The sequence below is a fragment of the Cokeromyces recurvatus genome, assembly GCF_025118155.1.
Source record: "Cokeromyces recurvatus strain NRRL 2243 chromosome Unknown BX663scaffold_7, whole genome shotgun sequence".
Lineage (NCBI taxonomy): Eukaryota > Fungi > Mucoromycota > Mucoromycetes > Mucorales > Mucoraceae > Cokeromyces > Cokeromyces recurvatus.
In genome coordinates, this window is record NW_026251393.1 from 41,407 (window position 1) to 53,651 (window position 12,245).

The 12,245-nt window shown below is 28.7% G+C and overlaps 5 protein-coding genes across 5 annotated transcripts; 3 read left to right on the plus strand and 2 right to left on the minus strand.

Annotated features, from left to right (window-relative positions):
- Window positions 1-297: 297 nt before the first annotated feature.
- Window positions 298-2,090, plus strand: BX663DRAFT_484639 (uncharacterized protein; the record flags this gene model as incomplete). Its single annotated transcript, XM_051524567.1, has 3 exons — window positions 298-475; window positions 535-570; window positions 700-2,090. 3 exons carry the CDS (start codon window positions 298-300, stop codon window positions 2,088-2,090), a joined length of 1,605 nt encoding a protein of 534 aa, XP_051384487.1.
- Window positions 2,091-4,373: 2,283 nt separating this feature from the next.
- Window positions 4,374-5,591, plus strand: BX663DRAFT_550182 (GDP-mannose 4,6 dehydratase; the record flags this gene model as incomplete). The annotated part of the gene is made up of 3 exons (XM_051531198.1): window positions 4,374-4,437; window positions 4,496-4,633; window positions 4,699-5,591. 3 exons carry the CDS (start codon window positions 4,374-4,376, stop codon window positions 5,589-5,591), a joined length of 1,095 nt encoding a protein of 364 aa, XP_051384488.1.
- Window positions 5,592-5,831: 240 nt separating this feature from the next.
- On the minus strand, window positions 5,832-9,137 carry BX663DRAFT_559530 (TH1 protein-domain-containing protein; the record flags this gene model as incomplete). The annotated part of the gene is made up of 11 exons (XM_051531857.1): window positions 5,832-6,604; window positions 6,764-6,835; window positions 6,908-7,034; window positions 7,096-7,230; window positions 7,296-7,634; window positions 7,698-7,886; window positions 7,942-8,190; window positions 8,256-8,408; window positions 8,498-8,865; window positions 8,922-8,982; window positions 9,111-9,137. The coding sequence occupies 11 exons, from the start codon at window positions 9,135-9,137 to the stop codon at window positions 5,832-5,834; spliced, it is 2,493 nt and encodes an 830-aa protein (XP_051384489.1).
- Window positions 9,138-9,207: 70 nt separating this feature from the next.
- BX663DRAFT_502638 (peptidase M76) lies at window positions 9,208-10,218 on the plus strand. The gene is made up of 5 exons (XM_051526636.1): window positions 9,208-9,269; window positions 9,351-9,501; window positions 9,596-9,630; window positions 9,691-9,845; window positions 9,916-10,218. The coding sequence occupies exons 1-5, from the start codon at window positions 9,238-9,240 to the stop codon at window positions 10,071-10,073; spliced, it is 531 nt and encodes a 176-aa protein (XP_051384490.1). The 5' UTR covers window positions 9,208-9,237; the 3' UTR covers window positions 10,074-10,218.
- Window positions 10,219-10,470: 252 nt separating this feature from the next.
- Window positions 10,471-12,241, minus strand: BX663DRAFT_502646 (uncharacterized protein). The gene is made up of 4 exons (XM_051526637.1): window positions 12,155-12,241; window positions 11,958-12,089; window positions 11,741-11,891; window positions 10,471-11,660 (listed from the first exon to the last, which is right to left on the minus strand). Exons 1-4 carry the CDS (start codon window positions 12,156-12,158, stop codon window positions 10,766-10,768), a joined length of 1,182 nt encoding a protein of 393 aa, XP_051384491.1. The 5' UTR covers window positions 12,159-12,241; the 3' UTR covers window positions 10,471-10,765.
- Between the last annotated feature and the right edge of the window lie 4 nt (window positions 12,242-12,245).

Consider the following 12,245-nt stretch of genomic DNA (forward strand, 5'->3'; position numbering starts at 1 on the left):
TGAAGTTAAAATAATGTAAACCTTTGCTTTATAGACTAAAATGTGTGTGAAAAATTTACTTATTACTACTTGGTTGTAGTCCTCTTTTTTTTATTTATTTATAAATGGACGAAAGACAGAAGCAACAAGAAATACCACTATTGTCAATAAAAAAATGTAAATGACTACAGTTTATCATATTTCAGTTATATAAACTATCACCAACCTTCTTTTTTATTATATACTTAGGCTCTAACTGTAATAATAATCCAATAGACGATAGTTGTAAATAAGCTTATCTTTTTTTTTTTTTCGTAAATGTGTAATGCAATTAAACACAATTATGTTATAGCTCTTGTCCCTTGTACCAAATGTATTATTAATTTAAAATCAAACAATAGTAATGAAGTGTTATCAACTAATGAAAATAAACATCAAAAGACAATAAACAAACTATCTAATAAGCGTGGTTATAAATCTCATGTTCCCAGTGCATGTAAATATTCTATTTGATATCAATTGAGTATGTATTTTCTAATAGCACTTTCAATATAGGCATTAATTGCAAAATAGCTCATTTAGCATGCGACGGTATATATATATGCAGTTATTTTATTTTAATAGATATGAATGTGGATGAATACGTTTATTCTAATATCATTCTCTCTCTCTCTCTCTCTTTTTTTTTTTTTTTTTTTTTTTTTTTTTTTTTTTTGTTAGTCTCTCGACCATGTAAACGTTGTGTTTCATTAAAAAAAACAGATACATGTCAAGATATACAACATAAGAAAAGAGGAAGACCTACAAAACGTCAAGAAGCTATTAATAAAAAAAGCAATGATTCAATTTTAATAAATGGTCCTTCTGCTTCTTATGAAATTCTCCATGATGCAATCCGAACATCTACCGTTTCAAATAATAACAACAACAAACAATGCTCAACTTCTGTTATTTCCTTTGCAAATGAGTCCATTGAATCTTTTAAACAGTCTACAACAACACAACAATTAAATCTCAACACCACTTCATCTTTTCTGTTACCAACAAATACAATAGAATCATTATCTAATACAACTTTTCAACAGTCACAATCATCTCTAGTTTTCAACAATCTAACTACAACTAATAATTATCATGATACAATAATACCTTATTTAACCATCATATTATCTATGGAAGTTTGCTGTGCAAAAGTTCCAGATGATACAATTCAGTACTGGGGATACTATCCTCAAGAGCTTGCACATCGTTCATTGTATGACTTTATTTCGCCTAAAGATAATGATCGACTTGCACAGTTACATCGACTTGTAATAGAAAATGTTGTAAATGATAATCAATTGGCATTATTACCAACAGAAGGAAGTACGTCTGATTTATTTCGTCACTTTGATTTATCTACTTTATGTATCAAAGCAAAAGGAGCACGATCATTTGCAGATACAATTCATATAAAGAAACGATCTGGTGAATTTGAACTTTATAAAGTAGTTGTTTATATTGGAGGAGGACTAGGTGCAGATCTTTATGATCCTTCTACATTTTCAAAGCTTTATATTGTATCTCAATTCAAGAAACATAATTATGAAGTAATAGATGAAGAGCCTTGTTTTTATATGCAATCTCAACAGCAGCAGCAACAGCAACAGCCTACTACTATTGATTTATTACTTGATAATTCCTTTCTTATAAATCAAGATACTCCTCATCATACTGCAAATCATCTTTTTGATGAATTCTTATTTACTTCTAAACAACAAGAAGAAGACTCTGTTCATTCTTCTTTACTGCCTAAAATTCATATCGCTCCAACTACAAAATCAACAAAACAAAATCGTCTTTTATTTCAGCATTTCTTTCCTTCAAATCAATATAAAAGAAAACTTTCTATTACTTCTAGTTTATCTTCACCCATCAATGTCACTCATCCAACACAACAATATTTCTTACAAACATCAAGCAGTGCATTGAATGCAGCAGCCTCTGCAGCTGTTCAGCAAAGTAGATTTAGACAACAGTCACAACAATCGAATAGTAGTATGTTGACACAAATAGCAAGAGAAAATACGAAAAGAATGGAAGAAATGAGCATTCGTTCTTTATTATGTTAATATCTTTTATATCCATTCTATCACTAAAGCATATAATTTATTAAAACATAGAATGGAAGGAATCGTTATCTTTTAACTTATATACACTATGAGTGCATTTTTTTTTCTCAAGAAAGATTCATTCCAGTAGTGTATTTTTTTTCTTACTTTCATAGTAGTTACTATAAAAACTTAATATATATATGATATTTATTACTGTCAGATGAATACAATAGGATTAGCTATTTAGAATAAAATATAAAGAAGTCAATACCAAGTGGGATGATATATCAACAACTATGGCAAATTGTAAAATTCCTAATAAATCTCTATACAGTTTTCTAGTATATGTAATCTAATATAGCAGCAAAAAAGAAATAACGATGATGGCTCATTTAGAACTTTGTTCTTTAATTATTAATACTTTAAGATGTCAGAAGCCCTATGCGTATTTTTTTTTCAAGACATTTTCTGTATTCTGCTATAATATTCTGGATAAAATCAGCTAGTATAGTATACGCATATATTTATATATTGTTTTAATATAAACAGAACATGTTATGTAACCGAATAACTATAATAAAAAGAAGGAAGGGATCTGGTTAAATCACTTGTTAATTTGTATATTTAACTCTGTTAATCAAAAGTGTTCAGACATATACTCTTTTATATCGATGTGTATTCATATTAGTTAATAATAGTAATAATAATAAAAATATCTTGTCTAATGTTTCCCCTTGCCTTTTTTTTTTTTTTTTTAAGAAAACATTATGAATTCTAATTTGACAAGATAAAGAAGATTCAAACAGATACTCTTAATTTTGATTATTAACCTAATTCCCTCCCGTATAAAGAAAGCTTTAAAATATAGATCAAAAACGTAAATCAGACTTTAAAAAAAAAAGTTCAAATTTTCGCAGATCAGTATTATAAAGGCTGTCATTTGAATCAATTCTTTTCTTTTATATTTGTAACTACACTTGTAAAAGAGAATCCAAAGACGAAAAAAAAAAGGTACTTGTTATTTCTACAAATTAACCCAAGATATTTGAATAACCGCTCCTTTGTAACAACCATCATTCATTTTAAGACCGTTATATACGTATACTCCTTCATATTTGAACTGCTAAAAAGAAAAGCTATACGAAAAGTTAAAGAGTTAAAAAAAAGGGGGGTTATATACATGTATATAAGACATATCTATTAAAGGCTATAGTTTTATAATATAGAACGTTTAATTTTTTTTTTTTAAAAAAAAAAGACAGCCAGTATTATAAAAAATGATAATAATATGATTTAAAAATATATACTATATTACTACACGCTATTTCAAACTGAATGTGGAGTATGCTGAGCTTGTTAACAATTATAGACAAAAGGATGGTTTTCACAGAGAGTTTAATAATATAAAAATAGTAATTTTTTTTTTGTTAAAGACTGAGACATATCAACTTTGTAGCAGTACTACTGTTACTTATACTTAGAAAATAAGTTAAGTAGTAAAAAAGAAAAAGGTATTATCACCCAGTAAAGCTACACTGGATATACAGACTAAGCATATTGATCACTATAAAAGAGGTCCAACTAATTGAACTGACTATTTCATCAATCATTCTAAAAATAAAATAATTAATTGCTATTCTATTTTCAAGTTTTTTTTTTTTTTTTTTTTTTTTTTTTTTTTTTTTGCATAAACCCCAATGTAAAAATCTGACAGTTTAATACTATGATAGATTTTGTATTAGGTCCTTGTTGAAACTACTACTAGTAATATTAAAAGTTTCGACTATTGTTACGTGAAATGCATCTATAATATAATAGAAAAATCAAAATAGATTTTACATGTTATTACTACTTGTAAAAAATAGTTATAAATATACTATCGGAGCCTAATTACATCTCTTTCGCAATACAGCCAATTCTCTTTACTTTAACTTCCGTTATTTCCAATTATGTCAATAAAATGAAATAAAATGGTATTACGAAATAGTTACTAATAAAGGATAAAGACGAGGAAATATACAGAAAAAGAGTCTGTATAATATTAGCTCATTCCTATACAATAAATTTAACCCTGGATTATGTAATAAAGAAAAGCCAAGGTTTTTAGTTTAGTGTCCGCATATAAAAATCGAAAAATAATGATAATAATAATAATCATAGTAAAAAAAAAAAAAAAAATAGATAAAAATAAAAATAAAAATAAATATTTAGGCCTGACCCTTATTTAACATTTTAGTTTCCCTTTCTTCCCCTTCCCTTTCTCTCTCTTCATTTTCTCTTTTAACATTAGAACAAATAAATATGAATTCTAATTCCAATTTAACAATCGAAGAATATAGAGCACGTAAAGTTGCTCTCATTACAGGTAAATAATTATTAAAATGGATTTTTTTTTTGAATGTCAACTAACTTTTATTTGACAGGTGTCACCGGTCAAGATGGATCCTATTTAACAGAATTTTTATTAGAAAAAGGTTATGAAGTTCACGGTATCATTCGTCGTTCTTCTTCTTTTAATACAGGTCGTATCGAACATATTTATAGAGATAGACATGAAACAGGTATAATTCACATATTCTCCTTATTTATTTATTATGTTCTAAAATGGGGGCTTTTTTTTTTTTAGGTGTTAAATTCTTTCTTCATTATGGTGATTTAACCGATTCTACTTGTCTTGTTCATATTATCGCTAAAGTACAACCTACTGAAGTATATAACTTGGCTGCACAATCTCATGTAAAGGTTTCATTTGACATGTCTGAATATACAGGTGATGTTGATGCCCTTGGTACTTTGCGTTTATTAGATGCCATTCGTACATGTAACTTGGCAGATCGTGTTCGTTTCTATCAAGCTTCTACATCTGAACTTTATGGTAAAGTAGTTGAGACCCCTCAAAGTGAAACTACACCTTTCTATCCTCGTTCTCCTTATGGTGTTGCTAAACTCTATGGTTACTGGATTGTTGTGAACTATCGTGAATCTTATAATATGTATACATGTAACGGTATTCTCTTTAATCATGAATCCCCTCGTAGAGGCCGTACGTTTGTAACAAGAAAGATTACTCGTGCTGTAGCTGATATTCATCTCGGTCGTCAAGAGTGTCTCTATTTGGGTAATATTGATGCAAAGCGTGATTGGGGACATGCTCGTGATTATATTGAAGGCATGTGGCTCATGTTACAACAAGATAAACCTGAAGATTTCGTCCTGGCTACAGGGGAAACACATACTGTACGTAGTTTTGTTGAAAAGGCATTTAAGGTGATTGGTCGTACGATTGTTTGGGAAGGTGAAGGCGTTAATGAAGTTGGTAAAGATGCTGAAACAGGCAAAGTGCATGTTCGTATTGATCCTAAATATTTCCGTCCTGCTGAAGTGGATCTTTTATTGGGTGACCCTACTAAAGCAAATACTAAATTAGGCTGGAAACGTAAAGTTACTTTTGATGAACTTGTTAACGAAATGGTCACAGCTGATATTGAAGCTAGTCTAAAGTCTTCTACATTAGTGTAAAAGAAATAAATAAAATGTGTATATAGTTGTGTATGAGTGTGTGTGTATGTATGAGTGTATGTATGCATGTATGCATGTATGTATGTGTTTATAGATACGCGTATAACAAACATGTGCTTAAAATAAATAAATAATAAGCTTCCTATTCTATTCTATTCTATTCTATTTTATTTTCTTTCTTTTTATTATCTTTATCATGGTATACACACAATAGAAAAATAAAATAATAAACATAGCTTCTTATTTGTTAGTTTTCTTGCTATCTCTTTTTCTATTCTTTTTATCTTCCTTCTTAGCTTCTACTGTCTTCTTTTCCTTCTTCTCTTCTTTCTTAGCTTCTACTGTCTTCTTTTCCTTCTTCTTTTCCTTCTTAGCTTTTACTGTCTTCTTTTCCTTTTCTACACTTGTTTTTTCCTTCTTCTCTTCCTTCTCCTGTTTGGAGGCAGCCTCTGCTGCTTTTAATGCTGCTTGAAGACGTGCCTTCTTCTTTTTTTTAAATATTAAACGACGCTTTCTGTCCTTTTCCCTTTTCTTCAATAATCTTGCTTCTTCCTTTTCTTTTGTTAACTCTTCTTTTTCTTTTTCTGTTCTGTCCTCTTTTTGTCTTTCCAAATATCTCAAACGTCTTAAATGTGATTTACTTTGTAAATGATCTTCAACTTGCTTTTCTGTCTTTAACTTTTTATCTGGACAAATGTCACATGAATAAGTCTCGATCATTTCTTCATCACTAGTATCGTTTTCTTCTTCTTCTTCTTCATCGGTCTTATTATCTTCTTCATCCTCGTCTTCATCTTCATCCTCATCCTCAGATGATCCAGCTGCATCTGCTAATTCATTCATCGTTTTAATTAAAACTTTCCTTGCTCGCTTTTTGTATCTCTTTGTTTGTTCATCCTCTGAATCTGAATTATCAGAATCATCAGAAGAAAAGACGCCTGCAAGCTTTTCTTCAGTATCTTCAAAATCAAATTCAGTATCTTCAATCCTTTGCTTTTTTAATTCTTTATGTACTCGTTTAAACATTGTTATTTATTTATTTTTTAAAATAAAATAAAATAAAAAGGCAACTCAATGTCAAAGATGAGAAAAAAAAATTTTTTTCCCTGCTTTTTATTATTATTTGCGGATGTTGAAAGAAGCAATACAATAATAATACTATTATTTATTACATTGACTAATAATTTCATTAATCTTTGTCTGTAATTTGTCATCAAGATCCTCTTGTCCGTGCAAAGATTGTTCTAATGTTATAATTAATGAATAATTGTAAATAAAAAAAAAAAAAGAAATGTTTCTCTTTTTATCATCATTACCTAAAAAGTTGATAACTAATTGTTGAACATCTTTAATCAAATTTAAATTTTGAACAAGAGACTCAAGAATAAGAACCATATGATGAATAAACAGAGAAGTATAAGGTGGCTGAGCCAATTTTAAGACCTAATAACGAATATAAGAAATTGAATATAATTTAAAATATATATATATATATATAAAATACCTTCTTGATAAAGTAAATAATTAGACTATCATCTAATTCACGTCCTGGACCACTAAAGTATTTTAATACAGGAATTGTATAATGTAATTGGACTAAATAAAGCATTCGATCTACCCAAGCCCTTTGTAATGATAACTAACAAGAAAATAATAGTATAGATGAATATGAAAACAATCCAATTTTTTTTAATAGTATCTTACTTGAAGCTCTGGTGCAAAATTATCTGTTTTATGTTTAACACATCGTTTAATAACACTAAATACTACAGGTTGCTGTAATTGATGTCGACTAGCAATTTCATCTAATATTAACAATAGAACAGGTGGTTCCTTTGTGCGAAAGTATGTTTCAAAATAAGATGTATGTATAGCCATGTATTCAATCCATAATAAAACACCCATTGATCCAACTGGAAATCGAATAGCGCTAATAATATATTTTGTAGCTCCTGTAATACTTCCTACTATTGTTTTGTTAGCTAATGCAGTGTATAGATCCTTTAACACAAGTTGTATTTTTAAAATATCGTCTTGTTGTTCCTATTATTATTTATAGAATCAGTCTATGTGTCGCTTGTAATGCTTCTATTATATATACTTTACATTTCTAGGCTTGGTATCATTCATAGTAGTCGCATAAGCAATAATAAACGTTGTATCATCTACTAAATCACGTCTTAATAATGTTCCATGCTGAGGCACATAAAGCACTTTTAATAACTTTAATATGAAATCATAATTGCATAAATAATGTGTTGCTGGTGGATTTTCTGATAAATAAAATCGTTTCAACTACCAAAAAAAAAAGGCTTAAGAGAATAGAACATACTTGTATATCAAAACTTACAGCAATAAGATCGCCCTGAGTAATATTTGAAGAATTCATCATGTTTTTCATAGTTTTTGATAATTCTAAAGGTGCATCACTAATATTTGTATGTAGAATATCAACAACCACTGTGTTTCCTCTCTTTTTAGCGACAAGTTCTAATTCTCTACGAAGACGATTAAATGTCTTTACTCCATATTCATCGTATAATCTACGAAGCAATATTTGCGTATATAAGTATGTATCTTCTCTTTCACAACAGATATTCTAAAATATAAATAAATATATGTATGTATAAATAGGATAGAAGAATATTTAGACTTCATATTTACAATTAATCGTGGCAAGTCTTCATCAAACTCTAAATCATCTTTTGTAACAAGTTCTGATAATGCATCATTCAAGATCAAATTATATACTTTCATATAAGTTGATGACGTCCTTAATTTTGAGATTTCTTTTTCATAACCTGCTTCGACCATACGCTATAAATAAAAAAAAAAGGAAGAAGGGAAAGAGAGAGAAAAAAAAACTGTTAAGAAATAGTTTGATTAATTTAATGCATTATACTTGCTAAAACAACAAAATTAACAAAAGCAGAATTGGGATATTTTTCCAATAATCGATACATGGTTTGTCTCCATTCTGAATCTTGAAATAAACTATCCAGCTTTTCAGGCGCTTTATCTTCATAAAACTTCATAAGAGGTTCATCATGAAGTTGAGGATCGAATCGTTCTGTTAATAAAGTCCGAATGGCTCGTCTCATGATCAAATCCTTATTCAATCCTATAGAATTTACAGATTCAGCAATGGCATTACACATGGAAGGTATACCAAGGTATGATTCTGATAGTAAATTAACTGCATCCATAGGTGCTCCACCTAATTTCAAATATTCTGATAAAGCATCTGTATATATGTTTTCTTCAAGTATGGCGTCTATTGAATTCAATTAGTACTGTTCCTGAGTTTTTATTTTTATTTTTTTAATTTACCTGGCTTCGATAAGACTTTTCGATATTCATCAAGTGTAGCAATTCTTAAAGGTTGATTAGACTAAGGAAGCAAATTAACCATTTTGAACACTTATTATAATCTATATTAGTGTATACCATTTTATTTATTTTTTTATCTTTTTATTCTAATTAACACGAAAAAAAAAAGAGGAAAGGAAAAATAACAACATTTATCTTTAGGCTCGTGACGCGCATTTTATTTTATTTTTTTTTTATGAGTACTGTTGATACTCAGTCAAGTGAGGGGTTAGAATAAATAAATGTATTTTGTTTATAACAGAAATATAAAATTTATATGAGGTTGTATGTACCTCCACCTTTACCGCCGTACGTTTTAATAATAAACAAAATAACCAACAACATACAAAAGCTAATTATTTCTCTATTTTTTGCTTCTAAAAAAAAAAGTTATTCTGAACAAAAATGTACACTTGAACTTGATCATATACTAAAAACATCAACTAAAGTGGCAGTCTTGTTAAACGCAATTCAGACATTAAGCAAGAATGCTTTAAGTAGAGGAATTACTTGTAGACCTTGTATTGGTACAACTCAAGAGGTAAACAATAATAAGGAAAAAAAAAACTCATCTGTCTCTTTTTTTTTCTTTTTATTTTACTAACAATAATAAAAAAAAAACTATTGTTTGATAGTCTAAAATGGGATACTACGATGGTACATACAAAAGGTATATGACATATAATAATAGAAAAGTAAATGTATTGTAAATTGAATCGATGCAACTTAGAGTTGTGATTTGTTGTGATCATATTAGAACCCGAGAAGAGCTTGAAGATACTTTAGTTCATGAATTGATCCATGCTTTTGATTCAGTACGAAAAGGCAATTTCAAAAGCGTCTGTCATTTAATAGCTTGTGGTGAAGTCAGAGCAAGTGCGTTAGGTTAGGACTAAGATGGATTAAAATAGAATAACAGCACACACACTCTTAATACATTTATTTATTTATTTAGGACAATGTGCTAATATTAAATCAGAAAAGAAGAGAAAGGAATGTATTTGGAAAGATGCAGTTAATTCAACTAAACTTCATTGTGGTTCAGAAAGAGCAGAAAAGACAGTAAAAGAAGTATTTTATAATTGTACTCGTGATGAAACTCCATTTAAATAAGCCCTAAAAGAGGTTTTGATTTGATCTTCTGGCCTGGATGATATACACTATATTTAGAAATAAAATGTACCTTGACTAGAAACATTATTAAATAAATAAACAAAGAAGAGTAATAAAAACCCTCTCCCCTTCTTATTAAATTGTAATACGGAATAGTTTATTCTTATAAAATGCTGCAAACAGTAAAGGACTGCAGGTCAAAGGCCATAAAGTTAAAAACCAGCACTAGTTTTCCAACAATTTTTTTCTAAATTTGGCATATAAATATGTATATGTATATATATATAAAAAAAAGAAAGACTTTTATTATCTATCCATTCTACTAATTTCAAACAAACATTACATGAATGGATTAATTTATTAAAACAAGTGTTCAAACTAGATTATTAAAACTACTGCTTTTATACATTTTTATTATTATATTCTATTTTGTAGCATCAAATATTCCAGCGACTCATGCAATAAATTAATTTTTTATATGCAACTTATTTGAGGAATATGCTAGATCTGGAAGGGAGAAAAAAAATTTTTTTCTTTATATATTAGAGACTTGTTTAACTTTATTAAATGTGATGCCAGTCTTAATAGCGGAAAATACAGTAAAAAAAAAAACAACAGCAACATATCATTCGACTATTTTTTATTTTATTTCATCTTATTTACAAATAATTTTAATTTATACGTTAGAGTTGCTATTGTTGTTGCTGTTGATTTACAATTGCAAGAGAATAGGGTTGATATACAATTCCAAATTTTCTTTGAAATTTTGTTATTTCTTGACTTATACGTTCAATTATTTCTAATGATGACTCTTGTTCTTCTTCTTTATAATATGAAGGCGTTATTGGACTATTATTACTACTACATGTACTTGCTGTATAATCGTCCAATAATGGTACAGTAGAAGCACTACTTAAAGAAGAAGAGGAAGAGGAGGTGGATAAAGACCTGGGTCTAAGGAAGAAATCATCTTGTTGATCATCTGTCATTGAAGATAGTAATACTGGCAATGTTTTCTTTTCTTTTTCATTTAATGTTTCTTTTGATTTTATTCTTGATATATAATCCATAATCTGTTTAGTTCTCTTATTCATATCTGCAAATGTCATTTTTGAACTTGGGTATTTAATCTTTGCTGGTGGTGAACTTTCTCTAATTGGTTTACCATCTGTTGTATTCCAATAGGGTGAAAATGATGACGTATTAAAATCATCCAGGGCATTATTATTATTGCTACTACTACTACTACTACTACTACTATTATTATTATTATGTTGTTGTTGAGGGGTATTGGCTTTATTTTTGGTCGATTTCTTTTCTTGTAATACTTTTTTCCTTGTAGGAGGTGGCAATTCATCAACCAATAATAAGTTAGGACGCTTTGATCTAGTAGAACGTTCTTCAAACTGGTTTGAATTTTCTTTTTCTTCTTCCTCATCTTTCTTGCGTCTCTTGTTCGGTTTCTTGGTTACTGGTGCCGATGCTGACTCGGAACCGGAGTTACTAATTTCATTATTCGGCGATTGAATTTCATAATTATGATGATTGTTGTTATTCACTAAACCGGCATGATAAAGACGTTTTGAACTTCATATACCACATACATACATATTAATTATTATTTTTTTTTTGTTTGTTTAACTCCCTAAATCAATATGCATATTTACCGTCCTGAAGAAGTTTTTATGATATGATGATTTTCAGGTCCACACTGATCACAATAATAGTGATCAGGCAATTCATTCTGTACAAGACCCATACATTCACAATGCTGCCAAACTTCACATTTATCACATTGAACCATTAAACCCATATTATCTATTATCAAATGCATAAATACATATTTATATTTACATAAAGTAAAAAAGAATCCATTTTACTTACGTGCTTCCCCACAAATACATCTTGTAATTGAACTACCATCTGAACTTTCTTCATCAGAAGAATCAGTTACATTACGACTTGATCTTGTTCTTTTATTATTAACATTTGCTCTACGAGTACGACGTGTAGGTGCTTTTAAAGAATAATATTAAAAAAAAGGATCAATACCTTATAATTATTATGTAATATATACTTACACATATAAATTATAAGGGTATATATATATGTAAATATATATCTGTGTATGTATATAATATAAAGGAAATAAAGGAGAAGAAAAAAAGAAGA

What these genes read in the sequence shown, in the direction of transcription:
- BX663DRAFT_502646 (XM_051526637.1), bottom strand. An exon ending in ATGTATTTGTGGGGAAGCAC is followed by an intron (nt 11,892 to 11,957) that starts GTAAGTAAAATG and finishes ATTTGATAATAG; the next exon opens with ATAATATGGGTTTAATGGTT. An exon ending in ATAAAAACTTCTTCAGGACG is followed by an intron (nt 11,661 to 11,740) that starts GTAAATATGCAT and finishes TGGTATATGAAG; the next exon opens with TTCAAAACGTCTTTATCATG.
- BX663DRAFT_502638 (XM_051526636.1), top strand. Translation starts at nt 9,238, where the DNA reads ATGAGGTTGTATGTACCTCCACCTTTACCGCC. An exon ending in TACGATGGTACATACAAAAG is followed by an intron (nt 9,631 to 9,690) that starts GTATATGACATA and finishes GATGCAACTTAG; the next exon opens with AGTTGTGATTTGTTGTGATC. An exon ending in AGTCAGAGCAAGTGCGTTAG is followed by an intron (nt 9,846 to 9,915) that starts GTTAGGACTAAG and finishes TTATTTATTTAG; the next exon opens with GACAATGTGCTAATATTAAA.